The following is an 18,497-nucleotide window of genomic DNA, read 5'->3' as shown; positions in this document are numbered from 1 at the left end:
GATAATAGTCAGTAAAACTAACGTGATACAGGCAGAAGATGTCTCATAGAATTTTTTTTGTAGAGGACAGGCTGACGAAACGAACCAAAATTCTAAAATTTTACTTCATCAATTATTTGAAAATAATAAATTGACCTCAAAATTGTTATCCAAAATTTGATGGGTTGAGATACATTGTGAAAAATCAACTCCATTCCTATCTGGGACGGTGGGTATGATCGAGTGGGATGTCAATGGATAGAGCTTGAAGTAAGCTACAAAACTCCGGGTTAGAGCTTCCTGCTACTTGCAGTTTGGTTTTCCCACCAAAATTTAAAATTTACATCGCAATCACCTATTCACCACATTCACTTCAGTCACATCGACTGAGCATATTCAACTTTTTAGATTGCATGCGGCAATACGAATCTGAAATTTGACATTTCAATCTCACATATCCAAAATGGTTGAAAGTAATTTGTACAATGAAAAGTATTAAAATTTTGTGGAAACGAAAAATACGGAACTCTTAGTGAACAATTGCATAGAGTGTTTAGAATTGTGAAGAAAATATTTTACGTTTTGTACGGTGTATATTGTCGAAATTGACGTCTTTTTGAATGGAGGGCCATCGAGGTGAGAAGAGTTATAAAAATGGAATTTCGGGATTTTAAGTAATAAAATATTCCTTTGTGCGTAGTTCTGTACATTCAATTTGCAATCCGAAATGTGTGACTACGTTGATACTAACGAATGTACAAAACCAATGTATGTCGATGAATTGTTATAATTCTGAATCAAAAAAATTAGAGAAATGAAAAAAGTCCACATCAGTCACAAAAGCTGGGACATTATTCGTATCATTGTTGTTGTTGTTGTTATGACACTCAAGTGCAAGTGTACCTGAAAATTGTTTTATTTATTATTTTTTGTGCTAATCAAAACCGACTCTGTTGTATATATGAACGACTCATTGTTAACTCGGTCATTGTTACGCTTATTAATGGTTCGGTATGTTCTTGTTGTGCTCCAATTTAAACAAATTTAAAATTGCAACATATATCCAATTGGAATGGTCTCTTATGTTTACTCGAATTGGATTTTTTGTTCGTCTACGTTATACACAAAATTCTTATACGAACGGGCTTGAGGTCATTCTGTTAATTAATCTACCAATGTTTATTTACACACGGGGCTCATGATATTCACAAAATCATTTTTTATTCCTTCTTCAATTCACGGCAAATGAGTTGAATTAAAGTGGACGGCCGAGTATATAAACTTCAATAAAATACGATTTTCCGTCAAGTAATTTATTTCTTGGTCCCGGATGTGTAGTCACTCGTTTTAATCTAATGGTTGGATAATAAACAGATGGAGACTATGGCATATGTATTACACCTGTTGGTCTGTCGATTTATGTTATCAATTACTTGAAGTATAATGTACAGGGCCGCCTTCTACCTTTTAGGCACTACTGGCACTTTGAAAATTTGATTTTTTTTTGTTCTTGTAATTTTACAATGGGCGCCTGTCCTCAGTCTTTTTTCGGGCGCCAGTTTTCTTTTTCGGGCACCACGTTCACTTACCTAAAATCTATATCGTGGGCAACATGACTAAATGGCGTCCTACCGTTTTTTAAACGACTATATCTTTCGAACCATCGGTTGGATTGACTTTATACAAAGTTTAAAATCTCACAAATGTTGACAGCTTCCAGGAAAAAAAAAGTTTTTCGAAATCAGACCAATATGAGTCCTAAGGAATAAGTCGTTTAAAAAATGGTATGACGCCCTTTAGTCATGTTGTTGACGATATGTATGGTAAAGGCGGCGCGGTACTCATAGTCTCCATGATGAGATCTTCTGTTTGTGGAAAATTTGAGTAAATCACTTTGCAAGTGTTGCCATGAAGATCGTTAAATCTGCTACTTCTTATGTTTAAAGGCTTGAGATTCATACTCGTTGACATATAAGAGAACATTATGAAAGAATACTTATGACCTCGTTGTAGATCACAGCTATATTTAACTGTTTCTGAATCAATGACCATCCGGGGTTCGTGCCAGTGCTCGTGTTTAATCAATCTAGCTAAACGCTTTTTAATACCCTCCGAAAAAAGCTTCTGTAATTTTTAAGATAAGGCGGGCATACAACTCAATCTGTTTATCATTCCATAAAGTCAAATAAAATCGAACGTTGGTGTTTCCCGCTTAAATTTGTTGAAATATATTAATTTCGCAGTCGTTTTTTTCTTCAATGTTTCCGAGTGACTTAGTGGTTTGGGTTTCTGCGTCATTTCAATTTATGAATATTTGGTTAAGAGATGTTTTTTTGTGAATTTATTCAATGTTAATTAGCCCAAATGGACGAGAAAGACAAAACGGTTAATTGATCTTAATTTTAACTGCAATTTTTTACGATGCGAGCGACACTACTAGTTAGATCAGAATTTTAACAGAACACACTGATCACATTTCGCTGGCAAGTAATCGGCATTAAACTGGTGAACTGATAGCATTTAATGGCAATACTTCGTCTTGAGCATAGTTAGTTTAACATTTCAATTTTGTGTAATAACTGCCGAGTAATAAAAGTATTTATGGTGAAGTTAACCTGTCACAGACGGAAAGCATATTAACAGTTTTAATATCTGATCTATTACTTCATTTGATCGAAGATTTTCAGAGATTGATTTCAGAAATCTTTTACTTCATTTGTTTTGAACACGATTTTTGCTACATAAGACCTCATTTGGCAGAGTTTGTCGTTTATTATTGCTGTCGTTGTCGATAACAGATGACAGCCGTCTGTAACAGGTTAACCATGCAGTCAACGAACGAATAAGTTTAACGTTTATCCAGAGTTGTTTCTTTGATAGTGTTCTTTGTTCGATGACATGACCCCTAGTGTCGACTATGTTACAAACGTTTTACCGCGTATTGTTCTGTTGAAATAAAGTCTTCAGAAAGACTAGCTATAGCGATCGACCGTTTGTATTTTCACGATCGCATGATCGGCTCAACGGCAGCAAGTTGGACATAGAGATGAGTGTACGCTGCCCATGAAAGTGGTCGCAGCCCATGTCACATGCCCACATGCCATGGTATGGGCATTATGGGCTTCAAATTTTTAGGACAAAGGCCAGAACATAGGCTTTAGTGAGCTTGAGCTTGTTTAGTAAAACGTGAACAATGGAATGAAGTTCAACACTCGACGATACTTTGTAAACAACGTTTATAGGCAATGGGCTGCCAATTTTTTTTTCTTGAGCTTTAAGTGGCTTGATCGTGGGCGAAAAATGCCCCTTCATCTCTAGTCCAGCCCTATGTTCACTTAGCCGAATATTTAATAATGAAAATTTATTGAACGACTGGGACACGAACCAAGAGTCGTCATATGCCAGAATCTTCTTCTTACCATAGTGATGGACTGAGATGATGTTTTTACAACAAATCTCGATCAAAGCTTCTGCCAACGTCTTAAAGTTCCTTTAAAGTGTGAAGTGTATGCCAAAACGTATTTAAGATAATCTGCTCTGTCAATCCTTATCTCTTACAATGCATTTCCATTATCAATTCTTTTTGTTATTGTTAACAGAAACCTATACCCACACAAAGTAGTTCAGTTGTGGGTAGTTGAGTTAATCTTCGGCCTTCTGTTTATGTCTGCATTTTTATTGCGTTCCGTGAAACGATTGTTTTTTCTTGCTTTATTTTCTGATGAGTAAATATAAGTCTGATTTACAGAGGCAAATGATAAGACAATTTTATCTTTAAGCGCAAAAGTATATAGCACACAAGTGGAAAAACAATCTGCTACCGAAATCACTCGCAGTTTTAATTTTAATTTAAATATTTTTTGTTTAAATATATAATCCCTGCCATACACAAAGGCAATTTCGCCAAATAAAAGTAAATAAAAAAAGCGAACTTTAACCCTCAGCAATGTGAGATAGATTATATTTAAATGCTCGCCCGCTGTCTGTGCTGTTATTATCGCAATGTTAATTTTTTTTGTTTCGTTTTTAATGTGAACATTTAAATGAGTTTCGGGTCTTTATATTTCATTTCAGGCCTGTAAACGTATTATGATTAAGACATTTCATTCACTTATGAGGTGCTCCTCCTCAAATCCGATTGATTTAAGCCCACCTGATGACGACAGTCCGTGTTCAGGCCGGGGTGACTGTTTAAATGGAACGTGTCTGTGCGAAATACGCTACAGCGGTGACGAATGTACGGGATTTAATCTTCCTTATCATGCTGGTAAGTGCAAGAAAAAAAATCAGTTGCGTAAGTGAGTAGTGCGTATGATAGATGTGAGAAAGTTTTATGACGTTGCTATGATATGATTTCCATAATTTTACCGTTCCTCGTAGGCATTTCATCGGTGTTTTATTTTGTGGCCATTGTGTCGCTGATTCAGTTATTAATTTGCATAGTATCTGAATATCAGCGACTGAAACAACCCTCGTTCCTGAGAGCCTGTCGTCTAACAACGCAAAAGTTGTTGTACTTTGTGGTTTTCATAGCGGCTTTACTGCGAGGCGCCTATTTTACGACACCGGTAAGTTTGGCACGTCATATCACACAAAATGTATCGATTCTCAAACTCACGATGTTTTACAGGAAGTACTGCAACCAGTATGGGCGTCAAATTTAATGTCAGCTTATTACCCGTTGCTGATGACGTGTGCATCGCTGGTGGTTTGTTTATGGGCTGAGGTGAGCATTAATTTATTTTGAAATTTAGGGAATGGTGGCTGCCGGTCGAGTCTTTCGATGTCGTTAGTGGAGTTGGGGCGGGACGAGTCCTACTTATCTGTTAATTTTACTTGTCATGTTTCGTTTTATAGGAACTAATATCATGGGTGTAAATTTAGGTTGCTAAAGAACTAGTTGAGTTCCATTCCGTCCGTTTTTTGTATGTACCGCGAAAAGTAGGACACTACTTTTGTCACACGATTTGAATGGTTCAATAGAGGCGTCTCAGTTTTGAGAACACTTAAAGTAACTTTTATGCTCAGCAGCAGGTTAAGCTTCTAGAGTCTCTGTTTGTGATGTCTTATGGTGAATTTGTATAAATCAACTGTCAACCTCTGTACAGTTCAAATAGATCATCGTCAAGTTACAGTACTTGCAGTTAAGTTTCGTTATAAAGGTTTCGTTCATTCATTCATTTGCACGAATTTTTGTTTTAACGTGGATTGCACTTCAAACGTCCTTGAAGATGATCTTCAGTCTCAATTCTCTACAATAGTTTCCTAAAGTCTAACACCGAAACAAATACTTGTTTGGAACCGTACAAACCCTGGCTTACATAACAAATCAATATCCAGACAACGGCTTAAAGTCTGCAAGGCAGTAATGATACCCCTCATGTAAGGATATTGGTTTGGAATTAACGATGTCAGAACCTCAAAATTTTGGAATTTTTCAGATCACTTTTTGAAATAAAAGACCTACCCAAAAAGACCCAATTTTGTTGCACAAGTTGTTCCACGAAATATCAGTATTGAGTCAGGCTTATAACGAAAAAAAGGAGTTTTGAACAATACTGTCTCGTTGAGGAGGTATTCGAAATTCGAACTTTAATTTTTTTCATACAAACTGTTCTTCCGACCGGAAATAGTTATTTGCTTACCGAGAGGAGTCAGCGAAGCGAGGTAGGCAATTTCGCTCGAGTTGGAATTTCCTAATTATCTCAGAGGTGAATACAACGTTTTTTATACGTACACATGTTCTGCCGTTTTTCTTTACGAAACAAAAAAATCGATTCACCATACCATTTTCGAAAACATAAACAAACTGACAGTTCGAATGAGAAAAGTACTATTTTCTTCTCTCTAGAGAGAGAAAGTGCTGCACTTTTCTTACAAGAAATGTCATTCGAACAGTCGTCAATAAAACACAAATTTTTCATGGGCAATTGAGGGGAGAAAATAACATCGCGCTCATGAAATAGTTTATTTCGTAACTAGGACTAAAAGTCTTTTTCAGCGTGTGAGAGGTTTCCAGGAAGAGCCAAAGGTGAGTTCTGGAATCGAATACGCTAAAAAAGATTTTTAGTCCGTGGTTCGAATAATATTTTTCATATTGGATGGAAAAGGTATGAAAAGATATTTACTCGCCTTCGGCTGTTCCTGGAAACCTCTCACACACTAAAAAAGACTTTTAGTCCAAGGTACGAAATGTACTATTTCAGTTTCCCAGAAGAAAATTTAGTTCCTCTGTTTTTCATGCACAAACCCAAAGAGAAAAAGAAAAAATCCTAAAGCTAGTGTAGCATGTTTTCGGACACAAAGGACTGTACTTATTCTTTTCTGTACAAATTTGCAATGCTTATCAAACAGAAAGAACATTTTTAAACAACTGAAGTAGCAGATCTAGTAGTGACAGAAGTTTTGTATACGCTTGCCATTTCTGAACAGATTATAGGAGAATCATGTTTAGAAACTAAGTAGAAATGTAATAGAGTTTTTCCATATTTTAGTACATTCTGTCATGGAATTACTGCTGTCACTGCACTTATTTCCATGTGAACCAACTTCATCGATGAACTTCTAATTTCTAAATTAGAAATTCATCGATCACTATGGGACAAGAGGGTTGGCCTTTCATATACTTCATTCTCTGCGGCTTATTTTCATGTGAACCAACTAAACTTCACATTTGTCATTACAGAACAAATGTCATCATATGAAGTTGGTTCACATGAAAATAAGTGCAGTGACAGCAGTAATTCCATGACAGAATGTACTAAAATATGGAAAAACTCTATTACATTTCTTCTTAGTTTCTAAACATGATTCTCCTATAATCTGTTCAGAAATGGCAAGCGTATCGTCATACAAAACTTACGTCACTACTAGATCTGCTACTTCAGTTATTCAAAAAACTTCTTTCTGTTTGATAAAAAAATCTTTTACTTCATTCGTCTAGACACACATTTCACATATATAAAAACACACATGAATCGTAGATCATTGCTAAGTCTTGTCAATCTTGTTGATAACAGATGTTTACCCTTAGCTGACCCTTGTAACCTCAAACTGTTCGGTTTTTTTTATATTAATTAAACGCATTCATATTCGGGCTAGTTTTAATCAATAATGAAAGTTAACTGGTTAAGTTAATTGCTTTGAAATTACACACTCTGTCGGGTTCACAAACATTTAGTGACGTCAATATTTCACATTTTAAACAGAACCTCACCACTACTGATCTCTTTGACTGATCATTATCGTTTTCAATGCTGCTCCGATGTGTCGTAATGTTCATATAACATGTATAAGGAATAATCCCCATACGAACAACACACCCTGTTCGTGGGATTCGGAAATGTGTTCCCATCCACTCATTACATTTTCATTGTTTTCAATCAAAAAAAAATTCTCGCAAGAAGAAAAGGCCTCCATTCAACATTGTAATTGCGGTTTACAATTTGAATGGAAATTTAAATCGAGAATTCAATCTAAAACAAAAAGTTTCGTTTAGTATTCCGAAAGCATGAGGCGCAGTTTATTTCACAGGCCTGTGCATCATATGAGTCATACGTGTATTGTGTTGGACCTATTAACATTTAATTGGGAACTTATTTTACGACTTCAGATGGATGACGACGTCGAAAAGATAAATTTTCTGTACGCTGAATACTAATCATTTCCATTGTCGTTCTGCTCGGATGCGTCTCATTCCATCCGTAGCAGTGATTCAATTCAATTCATTATCACAATTTTACTTCCATATCGTTTGGGTAGACAAATAAAATTCTGTTTTTGGGCATGGGCATATCAATCGATACAAATAAATAAATAATTTCCTCGGTTTATTGTTCGAATGCCTACATACAAGCAACTGACACCAACCACCGTGTATACATTTCTCTTCACAGATATTCCACCTACGAAACATTCGTGCATCACAATTTCTATCGAAAAGTTTTCTCGGCTTTTTGGCATTCAATTTACTTCCATACAGCCTGTTTGGCGCTGAAGTATTGGCCAGCCAATTGGTACCGAATCGGAACACCTATTCGCACATATTTAACGGATGCTATGCAGCCCTGTTGCTCATCGTGGTCGTTTTCTTTCTGATATACGGCGTCGAAGTATTCTTTAAGATACGCGGCGAATTCATTAACGATTGCGGTGCCAGCAATGCCAACGACAATATCAATTCGGTGCAAGTACATCATGCCCGCTTCGGATTGCTGAGCCAGGCGATTATGATGATCGTTATTGTGGGTTTCTTGGCGTCGGAAACACTCGGCGATTTTTGGAAGAAGAAGTGAGTTGTAACATTGCTGAGTGAAATATTTCGGCTAACCGTTAACACTATCCCATTCCCAGGGTGCCAGTCTATTCGCGAAATTGGCACGACATTGTTTTTCGCCTGGTCGAAGTCGGTGTCGCTCTATGGTTTCCATGTTGCTTATGGAATTCAATGGCGCCGGAACAACTTTGGATTTTGAATCCAAGAAAGTTGTTACGAAGGCAGATCGATCCAGTGCCAAGTACTTCATCTGACAAGGTGAAACCTCGACATCTTTCGACCATTCCTGGCCATTTAATATCTTGCATTTCTCCTACAGCCGCAAACGTCACCCGAGGAGGGTCAATCATTTCTGGCTGGCAAAGACTGTTGGATTTGTTATGATACAGAGAAGGCGGAACCGTTAATCCAACCGTGTAAGTGTACCGGTGACGTATCAAGTGTACATCACGAATGTCTTCGACGATGGCTTGTGGAAAGTTGTAGTAAATCGGACGAATTGTTGAAATGCAAAGTGTGCGGATCGCCATACGAAGTGGAACGGACAAACAAGTAAGGACTTGAATTGACAATTAATTTACGACTCTGGGACACTCTAACGAACGATTTGTGTGTGTCGTCAAAATTAGGCTCTACTGGGAAAAAGGTTTTACCATCAATCACTGGGCGAAGACCATCATTTTAGTCACATTGATGTGCGTGACGGGCGCCTGCGCCTGGGTCATCATACAGGTGTACGTCGATCCGATCATCCGCGTTATGACGGCTGGCATTGCAATACTCATCGGATATGTGTGCGTGAAATTGTTGGGTGAGAACACGGTAACTGCATATCAGCGGGCCAAAGTGAGCTCGATCAATATAATAACTGGTGATTCCACATCCGAGAAATTGAACACAATTTGCCAAGATGTTCAATGTAAATAGTGTGAACCGGACGATTGTGCGGTGGTTTTGGTTTACTTTTTTTTTCGGCCGGTGGTGTCACCGCAGGATTTTTTGTTTCGACTTTTTAGGTTTTTATTTCGGAAAGAAAATTTTTGTTTAAAAGGATCGACGACCCATTTTCAACTAACCGGATAGAAAGTAAAATGAAAAAAAAATTGAGTGGAAAATCAGAAGAAAATTTTGTTTTTTGTAGTTTACAAATTTGGAGTGTTTGTCTCTTATAAGTTGTTTCTGTTCTTGTTTTGTGTTCAGTGTGTAAGTTTTGATAGAAAAAAAATTAAATTTAGTCGGAAACTAAAAGCAAAATTAATTTGAAAGCTCAAGAGAATCCAAAAAGAAATTTTTTGTTGAAAGAAAAATTCTTGCTCTATCGACAGAGAAAGAGAGAGAGAGAGAGAGAGAGAGAGAGAGAGAAGTGTGAATTTTTTTAGAGTTTTTAGACGTGCATAAGACTGGTGGAGATTTCTCATTTAATTAGACGTTTCTATAGATTAATAGATTTAAAGAAAAAAAAAACAAATTTTCATTTTAAACAGGACCGGCAAACAATTTTTGATATACTGAGAACCAATGTGCATCAGTCAGTTCCTTCCAAGGTCATATGTTTTAAAGTCATATTATTACACTACCCGTTGCGAAAAGAATTTATTTAATTGTATGACGGTGTGAAGGGCACTAGTGACGGTATGAAGCAGGTGCTATTTCTGAGAAATATTTCACAAAATTTAGTGAAATGTTTAACACAATTTGGTGAAATTTAGTGAAAAATTCTCAATATAAGACCCTGGCATGAAGTGCACTATATTGAATATATGTCACCTATCACGTCTTAGAAAAATGGTGTCAAATTGAAAGCATTGCTCCGAACGCAATTTGAGGTTTTTGAGTGAAAAGTCTGTCGTGGTAGACAAGTTTAAAATTAGACAATGTGAGTTGTCTAGGCACGACAAACCTCTCAATAACAATTTTATTTTCAAATTGCATTCATCATTTCGCTCTACTGGCTTGATCTGGCACAAATTCTGATTTTTAAATTAAGATAATGCTTGACTGGTTGAGATATAGACTCTGCCTACCTTCGTTAGCGCCCTCCGATCGCTTAAATTCACAAGTCGTACAACAACAACATTAGCTATTTTCCTATCAAGTGTCTAAATGGGAAGTTTTGCGCAAACAATGTGAAAATTGTTAAACAGAGACGAAGCCGAGGTTGTTGTTAAAACATCAAGTTTAATGAACAGCCACTATTTTTAGGGAACGCTCAAACGCTTTCTTATTCCCTACTTTTTCTCGCAAAATTACACAAAATTTCTAGTTGTAAAAATACTAGAAAATTATGGAAAATGTTCGGAAAAAGTGTAATAATTTTGGAAAAATGTTTTCCTAAAAATAGTCTTTGTAAAACACTCATTAGACCGAGACAGGAACAAGATTTTATGTATGGAAGCGAAATCACAATTCCAGCAAAATGAAAATTTACGCAATCAAAATGAGTTTGCACGCACTGGGTTGCATAAAATGTTTTTCCACAACTCAGTGGCGAAAAGTAAAATTTTCGTTGCATTTTTTGAGCAAATCGTTATGTGTATCCGAGTGATAAATGCTTTCTAAGGCGTTCAATGTATAGATTGTTTTTCGAGGCCGTAGAACAATACATATCGTACGCCTAAAAAGCAGTTATCACTCGGTTACATCAATAAATATTCTTATCGGCTACTCTAATAATATGGCATAGATTTCCACATAAGCGGAACTGATACGCACCACCAGATTCTCGGTCTATAAATTATTGTGAACTGAAAGCTATGGAAAAATGTTCTTGTGTCAAATTCAAATTCAACTACTATAGGTACTCATGATAGTTAAGTGAACGAGTGCGAAGAGTAAAGCTAGAATAAGCTCCCGTGATATATAACCAACTCTTCTAGCGATCAAAACAATGGAAATGAAAAGGGGGGAAAAATATTCCGAACCAAAAATCTATTTCGAAAGCAACCGCAGTAACGTAAATTAATCAGTTAGTCTTGATTTTGTTCATTTCTTTTTCTGTTTCAAATTTAAATCAACCAACGGATTAAATGAGTTTTTTTTTTAAATTAATTTTTTTAATAATAAACGCGCGCTCCTTTCAAAAACGACGTAACCTAAAGAATAGAAAAACAAATGAAAATTTTATCGAAATAGGAAAACCTTTTCATTTTGGTAGAGTTAGTTTGATCCAGCCTCATTGACAAAGTGTTCCATTATTGATGTAGAAATGAACAGTGAAATTTTTTGGTGGTGAAAAAGGTGAAAAACTGAACCAGGATCAGTTTGAAAATAATTGTGGTCAGACGCTTTCAACATCCATTCACGAATGTTTCATCCATATTTACTACTGCAGCTTGTTCCATGTTCAATCGCCATTTTCAATGAAACATTAGAATCGCATAGTAGAGAACAGGTTTCGGTAGTAAATAGATGACGCCAAATATTCATCTTCTGCCAAAGTTTCGGAATCAATTTAGTTTCCAGCTTGGTTTTCATTGAAAAAAAAAATTATTGATTTACACGCGAAGAGAGGTTTCGGCCTGTTGTGATCGTCTTAAAAACTTTCTGGTTGACCTAGTTTACCGGCTTATTATTCCAGATTTAAAACAAAAATTCAGGATTTTTAAGAATTTTAGGAGATTTTTTAAGAATTTAAATTTCGAATAATAAGCCCTGCCCTGGTCCAAACATTTCTTACGAATCTCATAAAAAACCGTTCTGTGTTCTTCACTTATTTTCCTTGACTTCATGGAACGACCAGAACTTGTTTTTTTCTTCAGTTGTTTTGGACGGTTAGACGAAAGGTCTTATAGATGGTAAAACAACTTTTTGGTCAAAGGAAATTGCACATAGCCTGAGACTTTTCACAACATTCTCTTCAGAATTTTACGTTATAAAATCTAACTTTTGTGTTTGACCAGCTTCAAATATGTCATTCTTGGTCTGACGACAGACGACAAGACATTCACGCCTATCATGCGAAGACTACTCTTCAACGGCTGTTTCGAGCATTACAAAATTTTCAATTAAGTTTATAAACAACCGGGGCGTTGTAGATGTAGTAGCTGTTACTGCCATTACTTATAAAATATTACCTTACTATGAAGGTAATGTAGCCTTTCCCTCCCCAGGGAAAACTCTTTACCATCCTCTTGTGGTAAATCCCAATACAATACACGGTGAAATAATGTGATATCTCGTATCACTATGAGTAAATGTACCTCGGGCTGAAGCCCTCGGTCACTTTGACTCATCTGGATTCGAGATATCACATTACCTCCCTGATATAGTAACATACTATTAAGTAATTTTGGACGGCCTCAGATGGAGGTAGTCACCGCGGTAGCTGTTAGTAAAATCTACGCTCTGACGGGACAAATACAAATCAATAAAATAAACATCTTGAGTCACAACGTTGATCCTACCAATTCTGTTTTTGAAACCAACGGTTTGATTACTCAATGAATCCAATTTGTTTTCTTAGTTTTGGTGTTCTATGAATGATAACAACCTAAATGTATCAAAAAGTGTCGCTGTTCTCGTAGAAAGTTGTTGTTTTCATTTAAATTCTGGGGCTGGATACGAGACCTTATTTTAATGTTTTACGATAAAAAAAAAACGCAAAACAAACAGTATAATATAGTTAAAGGATGACGAAAGAATAATAAATGAAATAGTGGAAATAATAATAAATCAAACCTAGTCTGCATACAAATGTACCTATACATAAACTACTATTATTAAACTATTATTAAAACTAAAAACAGAAATTAAATTTAATTTATAAAATTAAGAGAAATACAGATGAATAGCAAAAGGGAAGAAAAATGAAATTCATTTTATAAGTACTAATGTAGTGAGTAACATTTTAAAAGACCGAGTACACTGTTCATGAAAAATACCTCCGAAGTGAACTGCAGGTCTGAAATATTGCAGTTTTGTCGCTCATTTCGGACGATAAAATATGTTTGATAAACTACCATTAAAACGTGCATCGTTCCACAAATTTGAAAATGGCAAGGAGAGTTTTCCTTGAATTTTTAGGGAAAATTTTCTTAAATAGTAACAGTTTCACTGGTGAATTTTTCACTTTCGTAAACTTTACCTCAAGCTCTGTTTTTGAGAAATTGATTTTCCAAAAAAATTTGTTCAATTTTTCGAGCTCAATATTGCCGGAAAAAAGACCCAATTTCCAAAAATTGCTCCAAATTTTCCCAAAATTGCCAGAATTTTCAAAATTTTCAAAAATTTGACAAATTTTGTTAAATTTTTAGCAAATTCTTTACATTTTGAAAAGTCTGTCAATTTGCTCAATTTGAAAAATTGGTCTACTTTCGTAAAAACTGCGTAAATTTTGGAACAATGAAAAATCAATTTGTCAAAAATACACCTTAATTTGAGTAATTTTTGGAAAACTTGGTTCATCCGGGTTCATCTTTCGAGATTTGTCAAAATATGGCATTTGCTCTGCTTCCAAGTATTACCGACGCCACATAAGACTTCAGTGGACTACAGAATTCATTGAAAACTCTTCAACTTATTATTCAACTTGTTTGATCGATGACCATTTTTCGAAGCATTTTTCAAGTTATTTCAGCATTTACGTGAACTGTGTACCGGTCTGTACGCGAATAGTGACGAATTTAATTGCTGCTTTTTATGTGACTGGTTGTCTAAACAAAATGAATAGAAATCAGAATAAAACAAAGTAAAAATAAAACCCCGAAATTAAAAGTAAAATTTTAACAAAAAAAATTAATGAGAAAAAGTTAGTGAAACTTAGATCGTATAAATACTACTACTATTATACTACTATAACTAGAATTTCAATCACATCTATTGTATACATCACTCTCCTCTTCCCGTTCAACCAATTATAACCTAACGAATCATGAATTTACACCGCATAACGATCATAAATTCCTTATTGGCGATCGTAAGATCGAAAAAAAATTTTATTGATAAAATATACTCCCATCACATTTAAGTCTAAATGTTTGTAAGCTAAACTATAAAGAAGGAGAAGAAGAAGTTTTATTTTACACTAAATTTACTATTAGTAGTATGACTATTAAATATAGTACCCACGGATTGAATCCGATTTTTGAGATTGGGAAGTGATCTTAGGAGACCTGCTGTTGAACGAATTTTGAACTTAAATCAAATAGCTTTTGATTGTGCTCTAATGTTGTCTAATAATCGTTATTAAATGCAGCTGTTCGGATAGTTTAAAAGGATTCGTATGAACCGATTTTATATGAAAGAGTGAAACGATCCTTTAGAATATCGTGTATAGATCGTAGATTAGTGTCCGCTCATTTCGATAGGAAAAGCGTGTTAAAGCCCCGAGTCATTTAGTAAGATCACTTCCCCATGCTTTGGTAAAATATAATTTTTGTTTATTGAATCGTAATCGTACTAACGTTTAATTGTTAAGTCTCTCAGTATGAGAAGTGAGAGTGAATTAATATTGTAAAACAAATTTCCTTTTTTGCGCAATTTGTTCGATGAAAGTTTCAACACGACACACCAGTAAATTTTTAAAATTATTCAAAGTTACTTTGGACAATTTTTTTTAAGCATACCAATGATGAAATGTGCTTCACCGGGTTTGTTTCATTTTTTTTGTAAATTGTTCTCTGTTTGCGTTCACGAAAGCAGCATAATGTTTGATAATAAATTTTTAATATATTTTTATGCAATTGGTTAATCAGTTGATTGATTAAAGATAAGTTTGCGAAAATTGAAATATTTTTTCTAAATTTTATTGATGACAAAATGAGATAATAAAAAGAAATAAGAAAAGAAAGAAAAAGGTTTTTCCATTTAGATTATCGATAGATGTAGATATAGCGATGCAGATACAAGAAGCACGAAAGGTTTACACTCGCCGAGAGGTCACCGACCAGTTTTCGAAGGCACAAAAGGACTACACTCGCGGAATTTTGAAAACCGACACATTCTCTGTTTTGTGTACGATAGCGAAGTCAATATACGTGGTTTCGACCTTTTGTAGCCAGTTGCTATCACCTGTTATCGTCAGCATCGACATACAAGCATTGAAATGAATACCGCAATGTCTTAATTTACGTTGTTTTTCTTCTACTAAATTTCCAATTTCCGGGGAGAGTCGAAAATATTTTGTTTCGTGTTTTTAGCTAGAGGACATTTTGAGCTTTATCCGTTAATTTTTAACCTGTCCAGACGAATTAAAAAATCATAAAAAAAATATTTAAAATGAAAGCAAAATAAAATGATTGACTCTGGTTTTTGAGAATTGAATTTCAGGCAGGAGCGCTGATTTGACTAGGGACCTGCATAATCTAGTAGCCCTATATTTTTGTGAATAAAATTTTTCAAGCTATCAGTGTTCATTCGGGCTCATTTTCATACAGTGTATTAGGTCACTTATTTGACGTTTCGAAAATGAATCGCTCCTGCCTGGTTTATTTTACTCTGTCGTGCTTTTACCTTATGTTTCCAAGGTACAAAAATTGGGAGGTTACTCATCTCTTACAAGTAAAAAGATATGCCGACATAAAATAACATAAAAACCGCCAGCTTACAGCTGCTGCATCAATTAAAACTTATTGTACACCCTCCACGTGTCGGTACTGTTTAAAATTGTATTACTAAACAGAACAAATAAAAATTCGAAATGTTATCGCATTCCAGTCGTGACTTGCCTCACGTACAGAACGTTTTTTTCTGACCATAAAAACGAACATTTTTTTGCAAATAAAATTTTCGCTTCGTTAAAAATTCTGTAACCTAATTTCATAAGTCCATTTCATCACATTCTGAAGTTATGATATCACTGGCTACACTTCTGTTTGGACTTTTGATTGTTGTCTACTTTACCAGGCGAATTCTGGCGAAAAATGTATCGCCTATTGCAGCATCAAGGTCCAATTGGTGGAGTGTACATGTATCTAAAGCCTTTTGCCGTTATCACCGACCTGGATTTACTCAAGGATTTCAGTTTTTTTCTCGAATCGTGTTGCTTATTTCAACGAAGAAGACGATCCATTATCAGCCCATGTCATTAATCTGGAAGGTCAGTCTTGGAGAGATATAAGACGGAAAATATCGACGATGTTTACAAGCACCAGATTGAAAATGATGCTCGATAAGATGATTCAAATTTCTTCGAGATTGGTGACAGTAATAGAAAAGGAAATGTCTGGTAAAGAATCAATGGAAGTGGGAGATGTTGTATCACGATTCGTCACTGATTCTCTTGGGTCGACAGAGTTCGGCATTGATTGCAATTCATTGGAAGATAAACATTCGAAAATTTACGAAACGGTTTTGAAGGACTTCGCCTCGTTTAGCTTTCTCAAGAGAATGCTGCTTGTTTCGTTTCGGGATCTAGGCAGAAGACTGCATTTGATAAAGACGGACAATGAGATCGGTGAGTTTTATACCGATGTTTTAGATAAATCACTAAAATATGGCAAAGAAAATCCGCAATTGAAACGACAAGATTTGTTGAGTTTTATTAATCAAATAGCAGCTCAGGCGTACGTTTTTTCTGACAGGTAAATAGAGATCAGAAAATCAAAATTTCTTGAGTTTTCAGACAAAATATTCGAATTTTTTATTTAGGTATTGAAACGAGCTACGAGCGCCGCGGCGAGATATATCCGGATCGGTTTTTGCTCGACGAAATGAAAAAACGCCATCCACTGTCTTTCATTCCGTACGGCGACGGACCAAGATCGTTTATGGCTTCGAGACATGCCAATTTGCTGGTGAAAATTTTGATCAATTTCGAATTCAAATTGGATCGAGAAAAAACGATGGTTTCGCTGAAAATGACAGCGGAAAAATTGGTTTTCTGGCCGAACGAGGCAATTTTTATTGATTTTAATAAAATCGGAAGGTTGCAACAGTGAAGATTGTTTGGAATCATTTGCTACAATTACGGAATCCTTGTCCTGGAACATGTTCCGCTCGTAGAAAGTCACAAGGTTGCTGGATTTATCTCTTTCCGACAATAATTCATCGCACATTTTTGTCATCACTGATGATAGCAGATGACATGCTCATCATTTTATTAGTTTACTGGGTTCCCAGAATAAGCTACATATTCCAACAGGTGTCTGTATGTCTGTTAATCAATCGATTTGATAAAACAATCTCTTTTTTTTTGTGAAGGTGATAACGTTTCAGTTTGCAAACCAACGTATGTTCGATAGTAACAACGAGATATTCCGTTGCAAAAAATCAATAGACGATCAATAATGTTGATGGGTAATATGAACAAGAACTGGCTAACAATTCTTTGTCTATACGTTACAACGTCCGCTACTGGATCTTTTAAATATGGACGACATTTTCCCGCTGGAGAGGAGGCTGTAAATTACATTTATTCCAACGCTGAAGGAACATGGAAATACATTGATGACCTTAACTACATTTGGAATTACTATGAACATTTCGCCACCGATTCTCATCCGTTTGATAGGGAAGCGTTAATAGCGACAGCTGATGGAAACACACTATTCACAGCACGAGATGCGAACGGTTATCTACTCTGCGATTTCAATAAGAATTTAGAAATCGATCCGAACGAACGGCATTGTGGATACGCGTTTCATGAACACAGTGGTAAAGGTGTGAATGGAACGTCAAGAGGCAATCCGTTTTCGCAATTTTGGCTGGACGATAATTGGCTGGCTCGTTATATGAGCGAAGCTTACGGTCGACCACATCCGAATGGAATTGTTGATCATCCCGATAGTTTTATGAGATGGAAAATATTGGGAGCCGATTCAAGCAACTGGTTCCCGTACAATTCGGATCATTTCGATACATTGGCACTAGACGGACTTTATTTCATTACGATAGGTGATTTAGGCAATGCTGTTCGAGTTTGGAATCGGTCACTGGCAAAAAGTCTTGCAATTTACAACAGTGATCTGCAGCAGTACGAATATCCAGGGATCCATGAGAATTACCATATGGGACTGTGGAAAATATTTACAGAAATGCTCACCGATGAAAATATCGATTCGGATTTGAGGCATCGTGTCGTTCAGCATGCAGTGTCCCTGCGATCACAAATTCTGAACAATCAAGAAAAGGATGACAGAGGAAATTTGCTCGGTTGGATATCCAACATCGGCGTCTACACCTCTTTAATCAACACGGAGGGCGTCTCAGTCAATTCCTTGGCTCTAGGTGCAAATTCAAAGTTCGTTTTCGAAGCAGACAGTTCACCAATGATAGTCGGAAATGGATTTTTTAAGAGAGAATATCA

At 35.9% G+C, this 18,497-nt stretch overlaps 1 protein-coding gene across 2 annotated transcripts; it reads left to right on the top strand.

The window, feature by feature from the left end:
* Nucleotides 1–412: 412 nt before the first annotated feature.
* Nucleotides 413–9,488, top strand: LOC119078599. Of its 2 annotated transcripts, none has more exons than XM_037186188.1 (8): nt 413–615; nt 4,054–4,246; nt 4,360–4,547; nt 4,610–4,705; nt 7,875–8,269; nt 8,332–8,512; nt 8,574–8,806; nt 8,884–9,488. In XM_037186188.1, the coding sequence occupies exons 2-8, from the start codon at nt 4,069–4,071 to the stop codon at nt 9,179–9,181; spliced, it is 1,569 nt and encodes a 522-aa protein (XP_037042083.1). In that variant the 5' UTR covers nt 413–615; nt 4,054–4,068; the 3' UTR covers nt 9,182–9,488. The 2 variants fall into 2 exon arrangements, with proteins under 2 accessions (XP_037042083.1, XP_037042084.1); XM_037186189.1 differs by lacking the exon at nt 413–615 and adding an exon at nt 3,905–3,927.
* The last annotated feature ends 9,009 nt before the right edge of the window (nt 9,489–18,497 follow it).

Source organism: Bradysia coprophila, unplaced genomic scaffold, assembly GCF_014529535.1.
Source record: "Bradysia coprophila strain Holo2 unplaced genomic scaffold, BU_Bcop_v1 contig_297, whole genome shotgun sequence".
Lineage (NCBI taxonomy): Eukaryota > Metazoa > Arthropoda > Insecta > Diptera > Sciaridae > Bradysia > Bradysia coprophila.
This window is presented reverse-complemented; position numbering and strand designations above follow the sequence as displayed.

Coding starts and splice junctions, on each gene's coding strand:
- LOC119078599 (XM_037186188.1), top strand. CDS start 4,069: ATGATTAAGACATTTCATTCACTTATGAGGTGCTCCTCCTCAAATCCG. Junction 4,247..4,359: donor TAATCTTCCTTATCATGCTG/GTAAGTGCAAGA, acceptor CGTTCCTCGTAG/GCATTTCATCGGTGTTTTAT. Junction 4,706..7,874: donor TGGTTTGTTTATGGGCTGAG/GTGAGCATTAAT, acceptor TTCTCTTCACAG/ATATTCCACCTACGAAACAT.